The 25,407-nt window shown below is 46.3% G+C and overlaps 1 protein-coding gene and 1 pseudogene across 1 annotated transcript; one reads left to right on the forward strand and one right to left on the reverse strand.

Annotated features, from left to right (window-relative positions):
- The first annotated feature begins 2,363 nt into the window (after nt 1–2,363).
- On the forward strand, nt 2,364–3,221 carry LOC123141241 (phenylalanine ammonia-lyase-like). The gene has a single exon (XM_044560438.1). The coding sequence runs from the start codon at nt 2,484–2,486 to the stop codon at nt 2,820–2,822; it is 339 nt and encodes a 112-aa protein (XP_044416373.1). The 5' UTR covers nt 2,364–2,483; the 3' UTR covers nt 2,823–3,221.
- Nucleotides 3,222–18,748: 15,527 nt separating this feature from the next.
- LOC123080298 (phenylalanine ammonia-lyase-like) lies at nt 18,749–24,738 on the reverse strand (annotated as a pseudogene).
- Between the last annotated feature and the right edge of the window lie 669 nt (nt 24,739–25,407).

Genomic DNA, 25,407 nt, shown 5'->3' on the forward strand with positions numbered 1-25,407 from the left:
GCTTTAACTTTCTCTCCTCTATGAAAAGACTGAACAGACATGCAGTGTCAGTTTTGTCTATTGTATTAACTGGGTATAGTAGAGGAATCAATTTACAAATTTATACGGAGTCAGACAACACGCATCTTGAGAAAATTGATGGATGGTGGATTGTCCACCGATACATCCCTCCACCAGTAAATTTACTTATTCGCTGTGTGTAGCCCTTCATCGGCTTTGCGTGTGTCTCGATGTTCATTTTGGCTGAGGTATGCACGTGTGTGAAGGTCGTGTTAACCGTGTTGTTGTAGTTGTCAGTTTTCTTCATTGAAAATTGGGGGAAAAGAGTTGCTCGGTTTGAAAAGAAAACAACTTGACACTGCCATTTCTAAGGGATTACAAAAGCAATTACTTTGTCAGACACAACCCTTCACATATAGGCCACATGCATGTTACATTCGCTAGAGATTTTCACGATAATGGCGTTATAGGTGTACAAACCTATATATCATAGATGCGTCGTCGCATCACCACCTTTCTACCACGGTCCCGCTTGGTAAAGTTTACTGGCATGTTAAAGTTTGGCATATATCTCCATGTGCTAAGGTGCAAAGTCATTGTCATTCTGATCTCTATGGGTACGCCTGCCACATTTTTGCAAAGGGGCATTCTGGGACAATTTTCAATGGACGGGAATATCTTCTGCAAAAACACATCGGTTTTCTCGACCCACTCTGTTGTTACTCGATTCCGACGGATAAAACCACTGTACATCCACTGACTATCTGCCATCCTCTGCTTTATTGGAAGCAAAACAACAAAGTGAAGGTTTTATTTAAATTAATCACATCGAATTTTTATTTCCTACCGGGTTGACCCTACAACTCTAATAGGTAAAGAGGGTCCTAATCCCAACCGAGGATGCGTAGATTGAGTACGTTCTTCATGCTCTACCCCGTTTCGAGAAAATTTTTGGCAACTCCTCCCCCGTTCCCGAGACACACGTCTAGGAAAAAGCCGAGAGAATATGCATTCGGAGAACAACGGGGAGGCGCCGCCTAAATCCTGTCTCGAAACGGGGTAGAGCATGAAAAACGTACTCAATCTACACATCCTCAGGCTGTCCGTGAAAAATGCTGGACAATCTGAAAGAGTTGCGATGATAAATACACAACTTAACCATATTTATTGATGCAACCCTTCCGGACGGGAGACACGTATGTTACGCGACTAGACATGAAAATGAAATCTGGTGACATGAAAAAAAAGCAAAGGAAGAGATGGATTTGTAACTCACCCTCGAGAGGATGTAGTCGAACAACGGAGGGATGCTCACAGACCAACAACTCTGACGGCGATCACTCCATGGGATTACCCTATTAATAAAGCAAACCAACCAACAAATAAACCATTTTTCACAATCAACTTGAGTAGCAATTTCAAACGGCACAAGCAAGCGGCAATGGAGGTGTCCATACTCGAATACACAAAAGATGCCTAAACGAATGAAAACCTCGGACCGACATGATCGAACACACGTACGTCTGTACATGACAAAAATGCCTTTATTCTGCTCAAGTAACAACTCAAGTGCCAAACTGGGAAAAAAATATTGGTGCCGTTCGCGCCGCACAACCCTCTTGAGATTTCTCTCTTCTTCTCATGCACACACACACGGAAAGAAAATGTACGCACACGCAATCAATAGAACAAAACTATATAAGACAACTTTGAAGAGTGAGGACGTTTGGCTGCCGAGAGTCGAATTTTAAATTTCAAATTTAAAGGTATCCATGGAGCTCAGCCTCCAAATGCAATTTCCGAACATGAATGAGGACATATATATAGGTACAAGGGATCCGATCGGTGTCTTGTCTCGTAAGATACACGTACATACAGAGAAAGACAAACACTACAGGTACTGCATACAAAACCCAAACTTACGTACATGTATACATGTTCAACAATAATAAAGCCGCTGGCTCGCTGGCTACTCCAGCATGAAATGAATCCACGTCACATGGCAGCAGCTGACGACTCATTCTTGTTTATTTATCTGCAAATTAATTTGTAAGATCGGGCCTTTTTATGGTGAAGCACGGGCATGAGGCGTGCGCATGCCAATGTTGTCACGGAGCCGGCCGGTCATGGAATGCAACGCAAGAGTTACCAGTGCACGCCAGATCCATGCTTGCTTCAGCTACCCAACAAGAAAAAGAGGGAGATGGTTGGATGTGCAACCGCTTTCCCCCGTTATCTGCTCAATGCCATGACAGCAAAAACACACGCCATCTTTTTCCCTTCCCGTTTCATCGTATCGCCGTTTCACAGGCAGAACGCGTGGCGGAGAGCCTTGCGCGGAGATAGCGGCAATTTCCACCCGTCCGACCCTAGCATCTCTTATTTAAGCATACCATCTGCCTTAGCTCCCTCCAAGAGAAGAGCTCGGTTCATCATCCACTACCCTCAACCGAACCATCACCCTCATCCACTAGCAACAAGAAATGGCGCATTTGTGGAGTGTCGCAGCGGCCGAGCTCACCGGCAGCCACCTCGACGAGGTCAAGCGCATGGTGGCGCGATTCCGTGAGCCTGTCGTCAGGATCCTGGGGGCCGGCCTCAGCGTCGGCCAGGTGGCTGCCGTTGCACACGCCAAGGACGTGGCCAGCGTCACCGTGGAGCTCGCCGACGAGGCGCGCGTCCGCGTCCAGGTCTGCAGCGACTGGATCGTCGACTCGGTGGCAAACGGCGGTGACATCTACGGCGTCACCACGGACTTCGGTGGCATGTCCCACCGTCGCACAAAAGATGGGCATGGCCTCCAGCTCGAGCTTGTCAGGTGAGTATACCATTTTGCATCTCAACATCCTGCGCATATTTTAGTACTCCTGCAATTTTGGCAGTAGACACCGCTAACAAAGGGAGGGACGGTAGTGGGTTCCAGAAAATACACTCTTCCTTGTAGCGTGCATGTATCAGCCACTTGTTATCTTTGAGATTCGGATCTATGCATGTATCAGCCACTTGTTATCTTTGAGACCCCTTTTTTCTATTAATTTTTGTCATATCAATTGAAAGTCCTATTCTACTCCCGAGCTTAAATGCTCCCTCGTAAACAGTAAAATCATAAATAAATAAAAAACTAATTAAAAAAGTTCTGGTTTTTATTTATGATAAACTTCGACAAATGTTTTACATTCCTACCAAAATTCAGCACGAGATAACATTCGTGGAAGTCACCGTGAAAAAATTAAAATCAACAGTCCAAAATGTATTCAAAACTAGCATTTCTGGAGCATCGTTTTTTTTTGCCACGACTTCCACAAATGTTATTTAGAGCTGAAACTTTGCAAGCATACAAAACATTTGTCAAAGTTCACCATAAAAAAATTTCAAATTTCTTTGAACTTTTTTACTATTTTTTTGATTTTACTGTTCGTGAGGGAGCATATGAGCCGGGGAGCAAAAACTCCATGTCCCATATCAATCAGTCACTATTTCCCCGGACAACCTTTTCCCGTAGTTATTATGTGCAATATCTCTCCTCTGAATCACAAATCGTGAGTAGCCACGGAGGTCCATGATGTACCCAGGTTCGGGGCTTTCCGTGCAAGGTAACACCCCTAGTCCTGCTTGGTCCGGTTTAGATGGTGGCAAGGTTACAATGCTCCAGAAATGCTAGTTTTGAATACATTTTGGACTGTTGATTTTGTTTTTTTCGCGGCGACTTCCACAAATGTTATTTCATGCAGAATTTTGGTAGGAATGTAAAACATTTGTTGAAGTTTATCATAAATAAAATATAAGATTTTTTTAATTAGTTTACTATTTTTTACGATTTAATGTTTACGAGGGAGCATTTGAGCTCGGGAGTAGAATAGGACTTTCGATTGATATGACAAAAATTAATAGAAAAAAGGGGTCATAAATTGAGGTTAACTAAGCAACACAACGATCAGATGCATGCATTCATCCAAATCTCAAAGATAACCAGTGGTTGATACATGCACGCTACAAGGGAGAATGTATTTTCTCGAACCCACTACCGTCCCTCCCTTTGTTAGCGGTGTCTACTGCCAAAATTGCAGGAGTACTAAAATATGCGCATGATGTTGAGATGCAAAATTGTATACTCACCTGACAAGCTCGACCTGGAGGCCGTCATCTTTTGTGCGACGGTGGGAGGTGCCACCGAAGCCCGTGGTGACGCCGTAGATGTCACCGCCGTTTGCCACCGAGTCGACGATCCAGTCGCTGCAGGGCTGGATGCGGACGCGCGCCTCGTCGGCGAGCTCGACGGTGACGCTAGCCACCTCCTTGGCGTGTGCAACGGCAGCCACCTGGCCGACGCTGAGGCCGGCCCCCAGGATCCTGACGACAGGCTCACGGAGTCACGCCACCATGCGCTTGACCTCGTCGAGGTGGCTGCCGGTGAGCTCAGCCGCCGCGACACTCCAGAAATGCGCCATTTCTTGTTGCTAGTGGATGAGGGTGATGGCTCGGTTGAGGGTAGTGGATGATGAACCGAGCACTTCTCTTGGAGGGGGCTGAGGCAGATGGTATGCTTAAATAAGAGATGCTAGGATCGGATGGGGCGAAATTGCCGCTATCGCCGCGCAAGGCTCTCCGCCACGCGATCTGCGTGTGAAACGGCGATACGATGAAACGGGAAGGGAAAAAGATGGTGTGTGTCTTTGCTGTCACGGCATTGAGCAGATAACGGGGGAAAGCGGTTGCACATCCAACCATCTCCCTCTTTTTCTTGTTGGGTAGCTGAAGCAAGCATGGATCTGGCGTGCACTGGTAACTCTTGCGTTGCATTCCATGACCGGCCGGCTCCGTGACAACATTGGCATGCGCACGCCTCATGCCCGTGCTTCACCATAAAAAGGCCCGATCTTACAAATTAATTTGCAGATAAATAAACAAGAATGAGTCATCAGCTCAGCTGCCATGTGACGTGGATTCATTTCATGCTGGAGTAGCCAGCGAGCCAGCGGCTTTATTATTGTTGAACATGTGTACATGTACGTAGGTCATGGTTTTGTATGCCTTATTTGTATTGTTTGTCTTCCCCTGTATGTACGTATATCTTACTAGACAAGACACCGGTCGCATCCCTTGTACCTATATATATGTCCTCACTCATGTTCGGAAATTGCATTTAGAGGCCGAGCTCCATGGAGACCTTTAAATTTTAAATTTTAAATTCGACTCTGGGCAGCCAAACGTCCTCACTCTTCAAAGTTGTCTTATATAGTTTTGTTCTATTGATTGCGTGTGTGTGCATTTTCTTCCCGTGTGTGTGTGTGAGATGAAGAGAGAAACCTCAAGAGGATTGTGCGACGCCAACAACACCAATATTTTTTTTTCCAGTTTGGCACTTGAGTTGTTACTTGAGCAGAATAAAGGCATTTTTCTCATGTACAGACATCCGTGTGTTCGATCATGTCGGTCCGAGGTTTTCATTCGTTTAGACATCTTTTGTGTATTCAAGTATGGAAACCTCCATTGCCGCTTGCTTGTGTCGTTTGAAATTGCTACTCAAGTTGATTGTGCAAACTGGTTTATTTGTTGGTTGGTTTGCTTTATTAATAGGGCAATCCCCATGGAGTGATCACCGTCAGAGTTGTTGGTCCGTGAGTATCCCTCTGTTGTTCGACTACATCCTCTACAGTCGAGGATACGTTACAAATCCATCTCTTCCTTTGCTTTTTTTCATGTCACTAGATTCCATTTTCATGTCTAGTCGCGTAACATACGTGTCTCCCGTCCGGAAGGGTTGCATCAATAAATTTGCATTAAGTTGTGTATTTATCACCGCAACTCTTTCAGATTGTCCATCATTTTTCACAGACAGCCTGAGGATGTGTAGATTGGGTACGTTTTTCATGCTCTACCCCATTCCAAGATAGGATTTAGGCGGCGCCTCCCCGTTGTTCTCCGAATGCATATTCTCCTGGCTTTTTTCCTAGACGTGTGTCTGGGGAGCGGGGGAGGAGTTGCCAAAATTTTGTCTTGGAACGGGGTAGAGCATGAAGAACGTACTCAATCTACACATCCTCGGGTGGGATTAGGACCCTCTTTACCTATTAGAAATGTAGGTGGATTCAATGCCGTTTCTCATCAACCCGGTAGAAAATAAAAATTTGATGTGATTAATTTAAATAAAACCTTAATTTTGTTGTGTTGCTTCCAATAAAGCAGATGATGGCAGATAATCAGTGGATGTACAGTGGTTTTATCCGCCAGAATCGAGTAACAACATAGTGGGTCGGGAAAACTGATGTGTTTTTGCAGAAGATATTCCATCGTCCAATGAGAATTGTCCCAAAATGCCCTTGTGCAAAAATGTGGCAGGCATGCCCATAGAGATCACACTGGTGGAAAAAAGGCCTTTGGTCGCGGTTCGCAACTGCCATTAGTCGCGGTTGCGCAACCGCGACCAAATAAGCGCGACTAAAGCCCCCCACCTTTAGTCGCGGCTGCTTAAGAACCGCGACTAACGGCCCGTCCACGTGGGCGCCAGGCGGCCGTCGGGGCGGAGGACCTTTAGTCGCGGTTTTTCTGGCCAACCGCGACTAAAGGCCGCCACAGGTTTAGGGTTTTAGCCCCCCCCCTAAACCTGTTTTCTGTTTAATTTGTATTGTTTTATTTCTTTTGTGCTTTATTTTAATTTTGAAGGAGTTTCATATATTCTACGGTACTACATACATGCATATGAATGTACAATTTCAAATAAATTTGAAATTAGAACCAAAAAGAATTCAAGAGGAATATACAATATATATTCAATATCATCGGATGACCATATACAATTTTGAACAAGTTTCCATACATGATTTAATGCATATAAAGTTCTACGTCCTCGTAATAGTGTTCTCCTTTAGGATGGAGGACTTCCCTGCTGAACCATCCAGCTAGTTCCTCTTGAAGTGGTCGGAAGCGAGCTTCTGGACTAAGCATCCACCGGAGGTTATTCCTCTGAGCATTGGTATCACTCGGAACCCGCTCAGAGGTGTATCTCCGGATCATCTCACAGACATAGTATCCACATAGATTGGTCTCCGGTGGCTGAATATCCCCAGCATTCTTAGCCTTTAACATTTTGAATTCTAGCTCTTTTTTGAATTCACCGACCTTTGTATCTACGAACCGTCTCCAAACCCTACGAGGCAAAGAAAATTAAATGAACAAGAGAGTTATTAGTTACTTGATATTAGGAAATGAACGAAATAGGCCGATCGATATAGAGCGCAAATGAATGAAAATAATTACTTCTGCAGCATTCTTCTCATGCCGCCCCAAAGCTTTGGATCCATATTCACAGAGTCGTGGACGAGACATTCTGAGGTGTTAACTTTAATTACTAGCAGAATCCAGTGGAACCTGCGGACACGATACATGCACAGTACGTCATGCATAACTCATCGATTAGCCGGCCACATACCATGCATGGAGTAAACAAAAGAGAATGTGCTCAAGACAGAAACACTCACTCAAAATGGTAAGGAAATAGAATATCACTTTTGAGTTCCTGCTTTGTAAGAAACTGCCACAGGTCTGCCTCCACGTCGGCGGGGTGACGCTCCAACACATGTCCATTAACGATGTGTGGGTCAATGAACCCAACATCATGGATGTTCCTTACTCTGCATTCCTTAATCTTCATTCTGCATGTATAATAGCGGACACAACAATATAGTTAGGACATATATATAGTGCAGGCAATATGAACGAGATGGGGTAGAAATTAATAAATCACTTACAGAACGTAGCAACTGATGATAGATTTATCGAGCTCGCGCAGATTGAAAAGCTGGAACAATTCACTCAGTTCAATTTGTACATAGTAATGTTTGAAGTGATGCTCATGTCTAACTTCCGCATAAATATATTCTTTGGCGTTTTTATTTTTTATGTAACCCTTGTACCATTTCAGCAGACCTTTCATTTGTGGAGGTAGATCCTTTTCCTGCGCAGGCTCGACGAGAGGCCCATTCTTGACATATGTAATTACTACCTCCTTCACTGGCGCCTCATCAAGGCCTAACAGTTCACGAAGAGTAATACCTAAGTTGGCCGCTTGTTCTCTGGCACTCGTTACAGTCAATCCCTGTGCTGCCGCAGCTTGTATGATCTCGGGGGCATCCGGACAGAAGGCTTCCACTATAAGCGGGGCAATCGATTGTTTACTTTGTTCCCCGAGCTGGGCAACTTGTTTCCCGCTTTTTTTACTTTCGGCCTTCTCCCGCTCTTTGTTCTCCTTGAACATGAGTGCCTGCCTGCGAAGTTCACGTGCATAGTCGTTAGGCAGATTCTTCGCGGCTTGGGACGGTGTGCTCAAAAATGACTTAGCCCACTTCTTTTGCTCATCAGAAAATACTGGCTTGGGCTCGGGCTCTCTTTTCTTCTTGCAGTCCGCCTTCCATTTCTCCAAATCAGCAGCCGCGGCCGCGTCGACTTCCTCGGCACTACGTTCCCAAGGCCTTGTGGGGAGAGGCTTCAGTGATGGCTCCGGTACCTTTGTGGTCTTAGGTACATAAGGGTCCGGGTTAATAATCCAGGACTGCTTCTGCTTCTTTGCCGGAGGTGGATTGGGGGGCGGCGTCTGATCACCCGCCGGACGAGGACTGGGGGGCGGCGGCTGATCACCCGCCGGACGTTGTGGACTGGGGGGCGGCGTCGGCTGACGTGACGGAGGTGTAGGTGAACCGCCACCACCACCACCACCACCACCACCGCCACCGCCACCACCACCACCGTAGGGGGGTGGACTTGTTGTCCTTGGCGCCTCGCCTGGAAACTTGATAAACTTCTTTTGCCATAGAATGAAATGGCGCTTGACATCTCCAAGTCTTTTCTCCCCTTCAGGTGTAGCAATGTCAATCTCCAGGTCCTCAAACCCTTGGACTATGTCCTCCACCGTGACACGAGCATAGCCATCTTGAATGGGGTTGTTGTGGTGGAGTGCTCCAGGTAAACATGGTAAAGCACTGCCGATGGCTACCTTCATGGACATGTTCCCGATAGGATAATACAGATGACATTCTTTCATCTCCTTTATATCGTCCACGGGGTAGCGAGGAGGCTCCGGTGAAGTAATTTCGACCACCAGAGGCTCCGGTGCAGTAATTTCGACCACCAGAGGCTCCGGTGCAGTAATTTCGATCGTCGGTGCATCTGCACCAGCCGGTGGGGCCTCCGTGGAAGCCACGCTGCTTCTCCGCTGCTGGCTTCCGAGATCCGCTGGATGATCTTCATGCTGCACCCGAGCTGCATCTCTTTCGGCTACTAGTACACTCATGGTTTTCTTCATCACATCCATTTCCGATGCCAACCGCGCCACAACATCTGCTTCCCGATCCATCTTTCTCTTACGGCTTCTGTAACCGTACGGGTCATCGTTCTGGGGGAACCCTATTTTCCACGGAATGTGCCCCATGCCTCGTACACGTCCTCCGTGTTCAGGATTCCCGAGGGCTTTTGTCAGCGCGTCGTTCTCTCTGTTGAACTTGATCTTCCCCTGTTGAGCATCCCTCATTGCGTTAATAAGGGCTTGGGTGGGTTTAATTAATTTGCCCCGGTAAACACACTCCCCTGTCTCCGGGTTCAGCGTTCCCCCATGCCCGTACCACCAGCTTTTGGCCCTTGGGTCCCATCCCTCCGTACCTGGACGGATTCCTCGCGCCCTCAGCTCGTTCTCCATCTTCTCCAACCTAGGCACCCAAATGCGATACCCTCCTGGCCCCATAACATGATTGTACTCCTTCTTAGCCGCATTTTCCTTATTTTTTTTCGATATTTGAATGAACTGCTCCGATTTCTTTTGCTTCACAAATTCTGGCCAATCATGTTTCAGTTTCTCATATTGTCCTTTGAAATCCGGAGTCTTGTTCTGCTTGACAAAGTCATGGGCTAGATTTTGCTTGAATTTCCGGAATGCGTCGGCCATCTTATGAAGAGCGAACTGTTTGACTAGCCTCCTCCTCTCCTTGTTTTCCTCAATCTTGTTACCCTCCTCATCGAATTTGTTGTATTCCGGAGGTAGAACGAAATGTTCCATAAGCTTCTTGAAGCAATCTTTTTTTGTTCTCTTATCGACAAAAGTGAAACCATCAATTCGTGCCTTCTTTGGCTCATTCCACTCCTGGACGGTGATCGAGACGTTGTCTCTAACAATGGCTCCGCATTGGCTGACAAACTTGGTGGCGTTCTTGCGGGGCTCCAGCGGCCTGCCGGTTGCACTGTCGACAACCTCGATGGTGCATGTTTCTCCTTGTTTCATCGTCTTGGTTGCGCCACGCTTTGACGACGTACTCGATTGTTTCGACGATCCGGCCGAGGGCTAAAATAAGAAAGAGTCGCGCGCGTTAGTACACACATATTTATTCAAATCAGTTAGTTTGTATCACCAGAGGCTCAATGTATATATATACCTCGGCGCCGGAGGTGGTTGCTACTTCCATTTGAAGATCGTCGTTTATCGACGTTTGTTCGGCATCATCTTGCTGACGGCGCCCTTCATCTTCACCGTCAAGGTTCAGATAAGAAGAGATATCATCTTCTTCTTCTCCGGTCGGCACATATAGAATATCGCCGTTTATGATGCCGAACATATGTGCTTCACCGTCCGGATCATAGTTGTCCATAATCGGGTCAGCTCTATCGTCCGCCATTATGTCAGTCCTGAAAACATGTAGTAAAAACAAATTAATTAAGTGAAGAAGGGGGGCGGTGGCGGTGGCGGTGGCGAAAGGGCGGTGGCAAAAGGAGGGGGCGAGGAAGGGGTGGGAGAGGGTGTCGCGGTAGAGCGCGAGACGGGGCGGCAGACGACGGCGTCACGGAGAGGGGAGGCGAGGACAACACATTTATAACCCTCGCCGTCCCCTCTCGATCCCTAAAAAAACACCGCGCGCATCGCCGCCCCCCTCGCCGCCCCCTCTCCGTATATACGTTTTTTTTGTTAATTATCAAATTTTACGGTTTTTTTTGTTAATTATCAAGTTTTAAGTTATTTACCGTTTTTGTTAAACTAAGTTATTTACCGTTTTTGTTAATTATCAAATTTTACCGTTTTTTGTTAATTAACTAGTTAAAAAATTCTCTCCCTCCCTCTCTCTCTCTCTCTCTCTGCTCTCTCTCTCTCTCTCTCTCTGCTCTCTGCTCTCTCTCTCTCTCTGCTCTCTCTCTCTCTCTCTCTCTCGATCATCGCTCTGTAGAGCAGTTGAGGGCGGCGAGGCCGGCGGCCCGAGGATGGATTGGGGGGCGGCGTTGAGGGCGGCGAGGCCGGCCGCCGGCGTTGAGGGCAGCGAGGCGGCGCGGTGGGCGAGGGAGGCCGGCGGGCGGCGTACTAGGGCGAAAGGGGGCGACGGGCGCCGTACGTGGGCGAGAGGGGGCGGCGGGCGACGGCGGGCGGCGTCGAGGGCGCGGGCGACGGCGGGCGGCGTCGAGGGCGAGGTCGACGGCGGGCGGCGTCGAGGGCGAGGGCGGCAGGCCTTCGGCGCGGCAGAGAACGAGCGGAGAAATGGAGGCGACGGGTCGGGCGGTTGTATTTATAGCCCCCCCCCTTTAGTCGCGGTTGGGGAGGCGACCCGCGACTAAAGGGCCTTTAGTCGCGGTTGGGGAGGCGACCCGCGACTAAAGGGAAACCTTTAGTCGCGGTCGGGGAGGCGACCCGCGACTAAAGGGTAACCTTTAGTCGCGGTTGGGGAGGCGACCCGCGACTAAAGGACTTTTTTGGCGGGTTTTTCGTTCCCGCGCGCAACCACCTTTAGTCGCGGTTGGGCAGGCCAACCGCGACTAAAGGTATTTCCAAATACTTTTTCTTTTCAAAATCTTAAAAATACAAATAATATATCGAAAAATTAAGAAAAATAAAACTAATTCAATTCAATATGTTAAAAATACAAATAATATATCAAAAAATTAAGAAAAATAGAACTAATTCAATTCAAAATTCTAAAAATACAAATAATATATCAAAAAATTCAGAAAATAAAACTAATTCAATTCAAAATTCTAAAAATACAAATAATATATCAAAAAATTAAGAAAAATAAAACTAATTCAATTCAAAATTCTAAAAATACAAATAATATATCAAAAAATTCAGAAAAATAAAACTAATTCAATTCAAAATTCTAAAAATACAAATAATATATCAAAAAATTCAGAAAAATAAAACTAATTCAATTCAAAATTCTAAAAATACAAATAATATATCAAAAAATTAAGAAAATAAAACTAATTCAATTCAAAATAATATACCAGAGGCCGGTCGTCGGCTATGGTGGTACGGCCGGACTCTGCAGAGCGTCATGGACTACAGCACTCCAAATTTCATGTATCATTCGAAAATGGACACCAAACACATCACGGGTAATATAATTCACATGATCCATTCAACAAAATTTGGTACAATAAATTATTACACATCATTTCTTCCCTTGTGTCCCTACTTGCTTACGATTGTGCCGTATCCATGGAGCATCCTCATCATTTAACTTAATGCTTGGGTCGGTGTTCACTTTGAAGGGCGGAATTTCAGCAAACATATTATAATCTTCTGACATGTCTGTCTTGTCCTCCACTCCCACGATGTTTCTTTTCCCTGAAAGAACAATGTGGCGCTTTGGATCATCGCATGATGTACAGATCGTTTTCTTATCTTTCCGTTTCCTCGGTTTGCTACTCATGTCCTTCACATAGAAAACCTGAGCGACATCTTTCGCTAGGACGAATGGTTCGTCAAGGTAACCAAGATTGTTGAAATCCACCATTGTCATTCCGTATTGCTGGTCCACCTTTACCCCACCTCCTGTTAGCTTGAACCATTTGCACCGGAACAAAGGGACCTTAAAGGAGGGTCCATAGTCAAGTTCCCATATCTCCTCTATGTAACCATAATATGTGACCTTTTGCCCATTCTCGGTTGCTGCATCAAAGCGGACACCACTGTTTTGGTTGGTGCTCTTTTTATCTTGGGCGATCGTGTAAAATGTATTCCCATTTATCTCGTACCCTTGGAAAGTCGTTATAGTCGAAGATGGTGTCTTGGCCAACATGTACAGCTGATCTACAACATCATTGTCATTCATTAAATGTTTTCTCAACCAACTGCCGAAAGTCTCCATGTGGGCCTTCCTAATCCAGGATTCAGGCTTCCCCGGGTTGTCCGAGCGTAAAATATTCTTGTGTTTCTCAAAGTACGGAGCCACCAAGCTGGAATTGGTCAGTACAGTGTGGTGTGCTTCAGTCAGAGAATGGCCGTCCATACATATCGTTGATTTCCTTCCGATCGTGCCTTTTCCACTTAGTCTCCCCTCGTGCCGCGATCGAGGAAGACCAATCGGCTTAAGGTCAGGAACAAAGTCAACACAAAACTCAATTACCTCCTCATTTCCATAGCCCTTGGCGATGCTTCCTTCTGGCCTAGCACGGTTACGAACATATTTCTTTAATACTCCCATGAACCTCTCGAAGGGGAACATATTGTGTAGAAATACAGGACCGAGAACGAAAATCTCTTCGACTAGGTGAACCAGGAGGTGCGTCATAATATTGAAGAAGGATGGCGGGAACACCAACTCGAAACTGACAAGACATTGGATCACATCGTTCTGTAACCGTGGTAGAACTTCTGGATTGATTACCTTCTGAGAGATTGCATTGAGGAATGCACATAGCTTCACAATGGCTACTCGAACATTTTCCGGCAGGAGCCCCCTCAAAGCAATCGGAAGCAATTGCGTCATAATCACGTGGCAGTCGTGAGACTTCAGGTTTTGGAACTTTTTCTCCGCCATGTTTATTATTCCCTTTATATTGGACGAGAATCCAGACGGGACCTTCATACTGCTCAGGCATTCAAAAAAGATGACCTTCTCTTCTTTGGTCAGAGCGTAGCTGGCACGACCTTGAAACCATTCCGGATGCCGGTCATCAGGGTCTTTCAAACGTTGCTGGTCCTGCCGTGCTTCCTTTGTATCATTTGTCTTCCCATACACGCCCAAGAAGCTTAGGAGGTTCACGCAAATATTCTTCGTAACGTGCATCACGTCGATTGCAGAGCGGACATCTAGGACTTTCCAATATTCTAGCTCCCAGAATATAGATTTCTTCTTCCACATGGCTGCGTGCCCGTCAGCTCCCTTCGGAACTGATTGTCCGCCAGGACCCTTTCCAAAGATGACTTTCAAATCCTTGACCATATCAAATACCTCAGCACCAGTGCGTTCCGCAGGCTTCGGCCGGTGATCTGCCTTGCCGTTGTAATGCTTGCCTTTCTTTCTTACTGGATGAATTTTCGGAAGAAATCGACGATGCCCAAGGTACACGTTCTTCTTACAATTTGGCAAATGTACACTTTCAGTCTCATGTAAGCAGTGCGTGCATGCATTGTATCCCTTATTTGACAGTCCCGAAAGGTTACTAAGAGCAGGCCAATCGTTGATGGTTACGAAAAGCAACGCTCGTAGGTCAAATTCCTCTTGTTTGTGCTCATCCCACACACGGACACCACCCCACAGCTGTAAAAGTTCATCAACTAATGGCCTTAGGTACACATCGATGTCGTTGCCGGGTTGCTTCGGACCTTGGATGAGCACTGGCATCATAATGAACTTCCGCTTCATGCACAACCAAGGAGGAAGGTTGTAGATGCATAGAGTCACGGGCCAGGTGCTATGGCTGGAGCTCTGCTCGCCAAAAGGATTCATGCCATCCGTACTTAGAGCAAATCTTATGTTCCTTGCGTCAGCTGCAAAATCTTTGAACCATCTGTCGATCTTTCTCCATTGCGTTCCATCTGCGGTGTGTCTCAACTCCCCGTCCGACTTACGGTCCTCTTTGTGCCATCGCAACAACTTGGCATGCTCTTTGTTCCTGAACAGACGTTTCAACCGTGGTATTATAGGAGCATACCACATCACCTTGGCGGGAACCCTCTTCCTGGGTTTCTGGCCCTCAACATCGTCACCAGGGTCATCGCCTCTGATCTTATAACGCAATGCAGTGCATACCGGGCATTCATTCAAATTCTCGTATTCACCGCGGTAGAGGATGCAGTCGTTGATGCATGCATGTATCTTCAGAACCTCTAAACCTAGAGGGCAGACAACCTTCTTTGCTTCGTACGTACTGGCGGGCAACTCGTTATCCTTTGGAAACATATTCTTCAACATTTTCAGCAAGTTTTCAAATGCCGAGTCAGCTACACCTGCCTCTGCCTTCCATTTCAGCAAATCCAGTGTGCAGCCCAGCTTTTTCAGACCATCATCGCATCCGGGGTACAGCGCCTTTCTGTGATCCTCTAACATGCGATCCAAATTCTCCCTCTCCTTTTCAGTTTCGCAGCGTCTCCGTGCATCAGCAATGGTCCGACCAAGATCATCAACGGGATCATCACGTGCCTCTTCTTCACCTTCCCCTTCACCTTCAGCATCCTCCATGAAAGTATCACCGAAATGAGCAAGATAGCTTTCATCGATGAAATCATCCCCTTCTTCATCTTCTTCCATTATAACCCCTCTTTCTCCATGCTTGGTCCAACAATTATAGCTTGGCATGAAACCGTGCCGAAGCAGATGCATGTGAACATCTCTTGAGGAAGAGTAACCCTTCTGATTCTTACAGATAACACATGGACAGATAACAAAACCCCCCTGCTTGTTCGCATTAGCCACTACGAGGAAATCTTTCAAACCCGTAGTGAACTCGCCGGAGAGTCGGTTACCGTACATCCATTGCCGATTCATCTGCATTATTATAATATAAAATATATAATTAACCATCATGCATTTGTTAAACTAACTAGCTACAAACAATATAAATTAAACAATGAACTGCACACATGCATATTTTATCAATGACACATCAAAGGTTCATCAAGTTGCTAACCGCGATCGAGGAGTGTGGCTCCAACACTTCATGTCATGTTTGTTTCATGCTCTTGGGGCATTTCATCAAACACCTTATGTGCATAAGAGGAACCAAAAGCAAACCTACACCCACTTGTGAAGAGAATGGCTCCAAATGGCTAAGTGTTGGCTGCTAGATGGGTATATATAGGGGAGGGGCTTTAGTTGCGGTTGGCCTGGCAAACCGTGACTAAAGGTGCCCGAAGGCCTTTAGTCGCGGTTGTCCTGGCCAACCGCGACTAAAGACCCTCACGTGCGCCAGCTGGCCACCGAGCGCCCTGGGCCCAGGCCTTTGGTCGCGGTTCACCTCCAGAACCGCGACTAAAGGTCCCATTAGTCGCGGTTCCTACAGCTTCGCGACTTATGGGGCTGGACGGAAGCCTGTTTTTCCACCAGTGTCAGAATGACAATGACTTTGCACCTTAGCACATGGGGATATATGCCAAACTTTAACATGCCGATAAACTTTACCGAGTGGGACCGTGGTAGAGAGGAGGTGATGCGACGACACATCTGTGATCTGACCCGTTCCCTTCTCTCCCTCGATCTTGAAAGGTTGTCACAAGTCGGGTACACCAAAGTAGCACCCATGCATGATCAATTTTCTTAAGATATGTGTTGTCTGACTCCGTATAAATTTGTAAATTGATTCCTCTACTATACCCAGTTAATACAACAGACAAAACTGACACTGCAAGTCTTTTCAGCCTTTTCACAGAGAAGAGAGAGTTATAGTGGAGATGGACGACGCGTGCATGCAGCCTCTCTTTCCATACACTCACATGGATTAATTTCCATCCTCATATTTTTGAATACTTGATATGTTTTGAACCAAATGTTCATTTTTGAAACTTTTTATGTATCCGAGTCCAGGACGATAAGACCTTTCAAACAAGACCAATCTTGGATACATTTTGACTAGTTTGAATTTTATGTATCATATTTAAATATTATTGTATTTAGATTATTTCACTCATCTCAAACTATATTACACTCATTCAATTGAAATACTATATTTCACTTGTTTTAAAAAAAGTGATTTCACTCGTTACAAAAGATTAGATTTCACTCATTTCACTATTTTCAGAAAACATATTACACTCGTTCAATTCAAATACTATATTTCACTTGTTCTAAAAAAGTGATTTCACTCGTTACAAAAGAAAGATTTCACTAGTTTGAGAAAACATATTACACTCATTCAATTGAAATACTAAATTTCACTTCTTTCAAAAAAGTGCTTTCGCTCATTACAAAAGATAGATTTCACTCATATCACTAGTTTCAGAAAACATATTACACTCATTCAATTGAAATACTATATTTCACTTTTACAAAAGATAGATTTCACTCATTTCACTAGTTTCAGAAAATATATTACACTCATTCAATTGAAATACTATATTTCACTTGTTTGTAAAAAGTGATTTCACTCGTTACAAAATATATGTTTCAATTCTTTGAAATAATTTATATCTATGAACTTAGTGAAATTTATTTTTTGAACTAAGTGAAATCTATGAAACGAGATATTTTTTGAAGACTATGAAACATGTTATTTCGAAATCTAATTTAAAACTATTCAAGATTGATCTTGTTCTGAAGATCATGTTGCAAAGAATATGAATTTATAAAAAAATTCTATAATGAAATTTTAATGTGAAATATGATGACCATCTAAATTGTAAGCAAAAATAAAAAGATGGATTTGTTTGGGAGCCGGGAGAGAGGAAAAAGGTTGCATGCATGCTCGGCTGACAAAGCTGACATAGTAGTACAAATAGTAGGCCATCCTCCTGACATACTATAAAGATATACTAGAGGTGGGTTATAGAAATACAGTGCCATACAAAAGGTGGGTTATGACGACGCACGAGTTGCAAACCAAGCGAACGGCGGATCGTTTGCCGGTACATCCCTGAACCGGTAAAAGAGACTTTGTGCTACGTACAGCCTACCAAAACCAGTAAGCCATAGAAGCTGACAACAACGAACAAGAGCACAAAATGAAGTTACCACTCACTCTGGACGCCAGCAACAGAATCACCCCATCATTCCAATCCTGCTTGTCCTTTGATCCCATCCTCCACTTTTTGCGAAGAAGTCATTGCATTGGAATCGATGCACACAACTAAAGAATAGCAAAGTAGAAATAATAAGAAGAAACACAACAATCATGCACCCTCCCGTACCTTCATGTGTTGTTAGCTGTAGCCATCACTAGCACAGTCATCCTCCCCACAAACAGAAAGCAAGGACGATACGATCACATTCTGTTGGGATTCAGCCTACCAAATTCTTCCAAATCATATCGTTCTGTTGGGAGTCAGTTATTACTAGACGGCCAGTCGGTTGAACTGCAAATGTTTATTATGCATGCAAACTCAAGTCCGGTACGTACAAGTATTTACGTACCACCCATTCATGTTTGTATGAACTGCACATGTATCCCACGTACGCATGCAAGATTGCAACAGCTAACTGTAATCACTTCACTGCAATTAAATCGTGGAGTTGGTATGCTTAGTCGCTTAGAGCACCTACAACCGGACCTTGCAAATCTGGTCCGTCAAACGCCTGTGGACGCGCCCTGACGTGTCTGCGGACATTGACCGGACACGCCTTAAATAATGGATTCTACATCCGGATACCTCAAATTAGGAACCTTAAATCCATATTTTACATGCAACGTAAACCTAATACTAAGCGGAGGTCATCCGGCTTCGCCGTGCCCATGTCCGGCGGCTGGCTGCACCCCTCATAGTGTCGGTACGGCCGCCGGCGAGGTAGAGTAGGACATGGGACACTAGCCGGCTCACGGGACTCGATCTACCGCCGTCTCCCATGCCCTACTCTTCCTCGTTGGAGCCCGTAACCCGGACGGTGCCGGTGGACGTGAGGTCGATGACGGGTCCTTCCTGGAAGAAGATGACGTCCACCACGATGCGGTTGCGGCGCCCGCACTGGTGCACCCTACGGGGCGCCGGAAAGTGTGACTCCGCCTCTCCAACATCCACCACCGCGAGGACCTCCACCGCCCCATGTGCATGCTGCCTCGCCCGGCTGGCATGCCGCGCCATGACATCGTCTGAGGAGGGCCATGTTTCGTGCTCGGCACGCCAACAGGGGGGTTGCGCTTCCACCACGGCGTTCTGACACCAAACCGACAACACCGCCTCCGGTGAGGCAGCCATGCCGAATCCAAGAACCGGTTGTGCGGACACAATGGATTCCCGGTGTTGCGAGTTCGAGTGTTGCTGGCGTGCAGGCGCCTCCCGGGGGTGCCGGAGCGGAACTCGGACGGCCACCTCCTCCTCGGGGCAGCATGGGATGAGCTCATGGTCGACGGATCTGGAGGTGAAGGACTCAGATCCACTGCCCGCCATGTCGGAGAAGGCCGGAGATCGCCGGAGGTGATCTTCGGTGGCAGATGGTAGTGGAGGGGAGTAGAGTGAAGTGGCTCTAGGGTTTGGTCCGGCGAACGGATGGGGACGAATATATGTGCGGTAGATGCGGGCCAGTGCGGTCCAGGCGGTCGTGCCCGGGCGCGCCCGAGCTCCCCCATATCCGCCCCATATTTGGGTTGGAAATCAGGGGTGCCGGTCAGCCCGGGTGTTTGTGGTCGGTTTGAGGGGTCCATCTAGATCATTTTTTCGTGTCTGATTAGTGACCGGGCGTCCTGCCCTGGTGTTTGAGGCGGGTTTGAGAGGTCCGACTGTTGATGCTCTTAGTTAACACTTTCGTTTTGGTACAACCAACCTAAACACATGCTAGTCAAGGATGCAAACATATTTTACATTATATAAGTTTTATTGAAAAAATTCCCGACATATGTTTTTGAAACATGTGAACATTTGTTAAATTGTGACATACATTTTTTTGGCTTGTACCTTTTTTTGGAACTTCAAGATTTTTTTACATTTTGGGTCTAATGTGTGGGCATTTTGGGTCGGGACTCATGAAAAGGGCTAATGTGTGGGCCTTTTTTTACGCGTTAGAGGCTTAGAACGATATAAGGAAGGGGGGATTTTTTTTTTTGACCATTGCCCAAATTAAGAACAAACAAAAAAAGGCAAGAATCAGACATATTTTGCACATATGACCACGTGATACAAAATGACTTGACACAAATTGGACTTATCCAAATGAAATACAATATTACATGACACAAGTCCGATTTACCAGAATGAAAGATAGCTGATTGTGGAATAGACATTAAAAGAAGTGCATGTACACACATGCAATGATCTCAAAACACGTGAACAACAGTATTGTTCACTTATTTAGACAGGCACACATATGGAGATAAAAACCTTGACACGAGTTAGTTGATGGGCAGAGGCTCACCGTTCCACTCTTTCAGGCACTCAAGCATGGGGTCAATGAGCTTGCCTTGGCTGATCCCCACGAACACCTTGTCACACTCTTCGTCGGGTGCGAGAAGCTTCTCCCTGGTCAGAAACACGCATCCGAGTTCCTCACGAACAAACTGATAGAGCGGGAATGACCTGCTCCCCCTGGTCATGTTTGTGATGGGTGCACTGCCCATCTCTACGGCCACACGCGCCGCTTCGACCTCCCGTGGCAACGCTACACTAACTCCTCCTCCAGCTTACTGATCTTGGACAACACCTTGCCGTCAGAGCTCCTGCTAGCAAGAGCGTGCTCGAGGAGCACACTGCACAGCTTGTGCATCAGGGGGTAGTTGGCGTTGCATGGGTTGTCAGTGTACCTCAAAACGTCCACGCGGTTGACGACGGCCGCGAGCTTCTTCTCAACACCGGTGGCGTCGACCACTTTCTTAGCAGCTTGCACCACACATCTGTTGACAAAGATTTTGATGTTTTGCTCCAGGTGGTGAAGGTTGACGGCCTGGCAAAGTGCCACCAGGTACGTCGAGGACATGAGCTTCAATACGTCCACCGCCTCCGCAGTCTTCCTGGCTGAGACAAGGCCGAGTGAGTTCACCCCCTGGTTGTGCTGCTCGGCACTTTGGACATGGGTTGTCAACGGGTTGGCAAGGTACTGGAGCTCCGAGCAATAGGCGGCCATGGCGATCTCAATGCCTTTCAGACCATAGTCTAAGCTCGGGTCCCAACTGCCAGCCAGGTTTGATGTCATGCCATTGTTGTAGAACTCATTCACGAGCTCAGAGAACTGCGCGAACATGAGCTTCCCAATGCTGGCGATGGCAAGGAGGGTGTTGTCCATGGACACGCTGATGGGTGTTCCCTGGAAGTTACCACCATGGAGTGCTATGCCACGGTGCACGTCAATGACTGGATTGTCACTCATAGAGTTCATCTCACACTCGATACACTTGGTAGCCGCCCGAACGACCTCGATCTGCGGGCCGAGCCACTGTGGTGCGGTGCGGATCGCATATCTGTCCTGTTTTGGCTTGAGGTGTGGGTCCATGTCGTTCACCATCTTGCCATAGACCATGAATGGGCTGCCAGCCAGGATGTGCTCCATGATAGCCGCGGCCTCAATTATGCTAGGGTGATGTTTCAGCTTGTGGATTACATGGTCGGCAAACTATGATTTGCCATATATTACCTCACAAAACATTGCGGAAAAAACATCAGATAGGACAACAAAGATGTTGCAATCGTACAACACCATGGCTGCAAGGGCGGCGGCCGCAGCCGTGCCATTCACAATGGCCAACCCCTCCTTGGGGTTCAGCTTGAAGCAGCCATCATCTATCCGGCGATCTTGAATGCCTCAGCGACGTCCACCTTCCTACCATCGTGGGTAAGTTCCTCTACATTGGGGCGCCCAGTAAGGACACCGGCAATGTAAACAAGAGGGACCACGTCGCTGAAGGAAATATGCCCTAGAGGCAATAATAAAGTTGTTACTACTACTAGTCATCAACCCATGCAACTGCACGGGCTAGTAATTGTTTTAGATACACAAATTAGGGGATGCTCTTTGCATATATTTTTTTGTCTCCCTAAAAGATAATGCAGTTTTCACCCGCAAAAAAAAGACAATGCAGTTTTTTTGGAATGTGGTTTATTTAAGAACTGCATTTTATAGGAAAAAACAAAGACTATGAACTGAAGGATGACTCTAAAACCAAGATGTACTTTACTACAGACTCTATTCTTATAACATATTCACCCAATTAGCTTCTGAATGTATCATGCTTTGCCATTACCATAACCCGATACCCAATTGGCTTGTGATATTGAAACTTTATAATGTCTTCCAATCACATTTTCTAATCAATAGCACAAACCCTTTGTACATGATAGGATGAACTATCATCTATACATTGCTTATTTTAAATTTCGTTACTCATAGAGAGTGGAATTTCACCTAAAAAATGACACATATTTGAGAAGGATTTTTTAGAAGAAAATCGAAAACAAACTATTTAAATATATAAACCTACCAATTAACTTAACATTGAAATAATTATTTGATGTTAATTAGTGCTATTAAGATGCAAACCACTTGTGAAAATTTGCAAAAACTTAACTTAATGCACAAAGTAAACTTGGATGTTTTGTACAAAGTGAACTTCATTTACTAAACAATTCAAGATATTTGTTCCAAGATGCCATCCTTTCATTCTGGTTGTAGAATATAACTGGCACATAAAATTAGGTTATTAATTTTCATTCTAAGCTATCATCCAGGGTTGTATAAATTAAATATGACCAAATATTGGAAGACGTTAACATATCTCAATTAGTAGGTCATAAAGTAAAGAAACCTGAGTTCAAAGAAATGAAGCATATAACAATATGGTTTAAGCTAGCATTCATGCACCATGATATACCATCCTTGCACGTACTCTCGAAACTTCCATAGTACAAACCTTCGTTACTTCCAGTTAACACTTATAAAGATTAATCCTGAACACGTGTACCATTAAGCAGACCAAACATGCATTGAGTGCAAAAAATAGAAAAGATAAAGAAGTTCTTTATGCAAAATAGAGAAATTGTAGACCATGTTGAGCAGAAGACACAATTTAGTGATGCAAGACACAGTATAACAGAGAAAAAGCTATGATATTTTTTTTATCAATGTGTCTTTAGAAACATGGAGCTACTTATATCTTGTAGGCAGAAAGCTCTAATCATAATCACCTCTGCTTTTATGAGATCCCATCTGCCTCCTCAACTAACATGTTACCTTCCGTGCAATTTATTAAAAACTTATGGTTCCTGTAAGATTAACGTGTTTGCAAAACTATAAAAAAAGATGTGCAAAGATCATGAATTGAGCTGGAGGTCTACAATTTACAGAGAAAAACAGATAAATTAGATAAAAGCATGAGACAAAATTCTTCTAACTAAGACCATGTCAGAGACAAATCAGTATCAAAGGATCACTAACCTCAATTCTAGCTCTAGGCATGACAGCCAAATCATCAGAAAAAAATGCTTCTAGGCTCCATATATTACTTTGTTGCACTGTAAACTTATCACATATACACGTACTTCTTGCTGGAACTGTACTAACTAATTCTGATTGAAATCATTCACTGGAGGTTAAGACCTGCTCAACTTTTTTCACTACAGAAAATAAAAAAACTGAACATGTGGCAGTTCTCGTATGAGTAATATGGAAGAGAGGAACTATAGCCAAAGACAACCGCAGATGGCTGCTTAAAGATACAGATCTACCAAGAGCTGCTAATTAAGCAAAAAATATGTACGTGCACATACACATGCTGTAGTTGTAGTACATACCTCAATATTCATACATTGTCCAATCAAAGAGATCGTGATCCGAAAGTGTTGTTCTGTGCTCGAGCGCATGTGCCCTCGATATCTCCCCCCTTCGTTCATCTCGAGATTGCCAACGCACACCGTATAGGCCCAGGTATATATCAGGTATTTATATTAATAAACAGGCTGATGGGGTGGGCCATGAGAAACCAGATTCTGGACTAACGCAGCTACTGTTAGAATATATATAACCGTATTGTTTTGTATAGTTATACGGTTGTATATGTGTAGTCCTTGTATAGGTGTTCGTATATTGTACGATACGAACTCTGCCTTGTAACCTATATATATAGATCAATACAAGGCACCACAACGTGTGGTTTCCCAAATCTTACATGGTATAGAGCCTAAAAACCTCACCCTAGCCTGTGCCGCCCTCCTCCTCCTTCCGCTGCCGCCGAAACCACCACCTCTCTCGTCGCCGCGCCCACACCGCCGCATCCATGTCGCAACCCGACGCTGACGCGACGAACCAGGCGCTGGCCGCCGCCAAGGAGCGCCAGGACGCCGAGGCTGCCGAAGCCTCCAAGGCAAAGCTGCCTCTCGCGACCGCCGCCGATGGATCCGGGACGAGCGCGGGGTCCTTCTCATTGACCTCGCTGCACGCCCAAGCCGTCGGTCTCCACTCCATCAAAGGCCACGTTCCCGTCGAGCTCGCACTTGACACCGGCGTTCACCGGCAGTGGCGCACCGTCTTCCGCGCAGCTTGTCGCAAGTACGCCCTCCTGGATCACCTCGACCTCGCTGCTCCCGATGCGCCGAACCCGGAGTGGTCTCTCCTCGACGCCACCGTCGTCTCTTGGCTCTATGGGTCTGTCTCGGTCAGTATCCTTGACGCCATCATGACGCCCGGCGACGATCCCCTCGCCGTCGATCTCTGGAACAGCATCAACGGTCTCTTCAACGACCACAAGATCAATCGCCAACTCCACCTTACGGCCGAGCTCGGCGATGTCAAGATGGGAGAGATGAGTATGTCCGACTATCTCCAGAAGGTCAAATCCCTCTCCGACGGGCTTGCGGATCTTGGCGCCCCCGTTGATGATGTCGAGCAATACGAGTCCGCCGCCAATCCCTCTCCAAGACATGAAGCGCAAAAACCGCCGCGCCGGCAACTCGGACACGGCCCTCTTCAGCAACACCGGCAACCCTGGCAAGGCTCCTGGAAAAGGAAAGAAGAAGAAGAAGGCCGCCGATGGAGTCACCAAGGAGACCCCGGCGCCCGCGACCCCGCAGGCTGCCACTCCTTCCTGGCCCTCACCGCAGCATCCCTGGAACGGCGCCATCCAGATGTGGCCCTATGGCCAAGGGGGGCTGCTCAGTCGCGCGCTACCCGGCTATGGCGCTGCTCCCGGCTACGCGCCCCGGCACACCCCGTCGCCGAATGCGTTCTACGCCCAGAACCCATACGGCGTTGCTCCCTACGGTTACGGCTACGCCCCAGGACAGCTCTCCTACGGCCTCCCCGGCACTGCTCCATCATCACCGGCCTCATCTTCGGCTTCATGGGACCAGGCCGCGCTCATGCATCAGTTCCAAACCATGGGGCTGCAAGCACCCTCCAGGGAGTGGGTGATGGACACCGGCGCCTCCTCCCACTTTGCGTCCGATCCCGGTATGCTCACCTCTGTGTCCCCCCCCCTCCTCCTCTCGTCGTGCCGTCGTTGTCGGTAACGGTTCCACTCTTCCAATCACCGGTACCGGGCATGCACGTCTTCCTATTTCTACCACCTCTCGCCCTCTTTACCTTCGTAATG

This window comes from Triticum aestivum, chromosome 1B, assembly GCF_018294505.1.
Source record: "Triticum aestivum cultivar Chinese Spring chromosome 1B, IWGSC CS RefSeq v2.1, whole genome shotgun sequence".
Lineage (NCBI taxonomy): Eukaryota > Viridiplantae > Streptophyta > Magnoliopsida > Poales > Poaceae > Triticum > Triticum aestivum.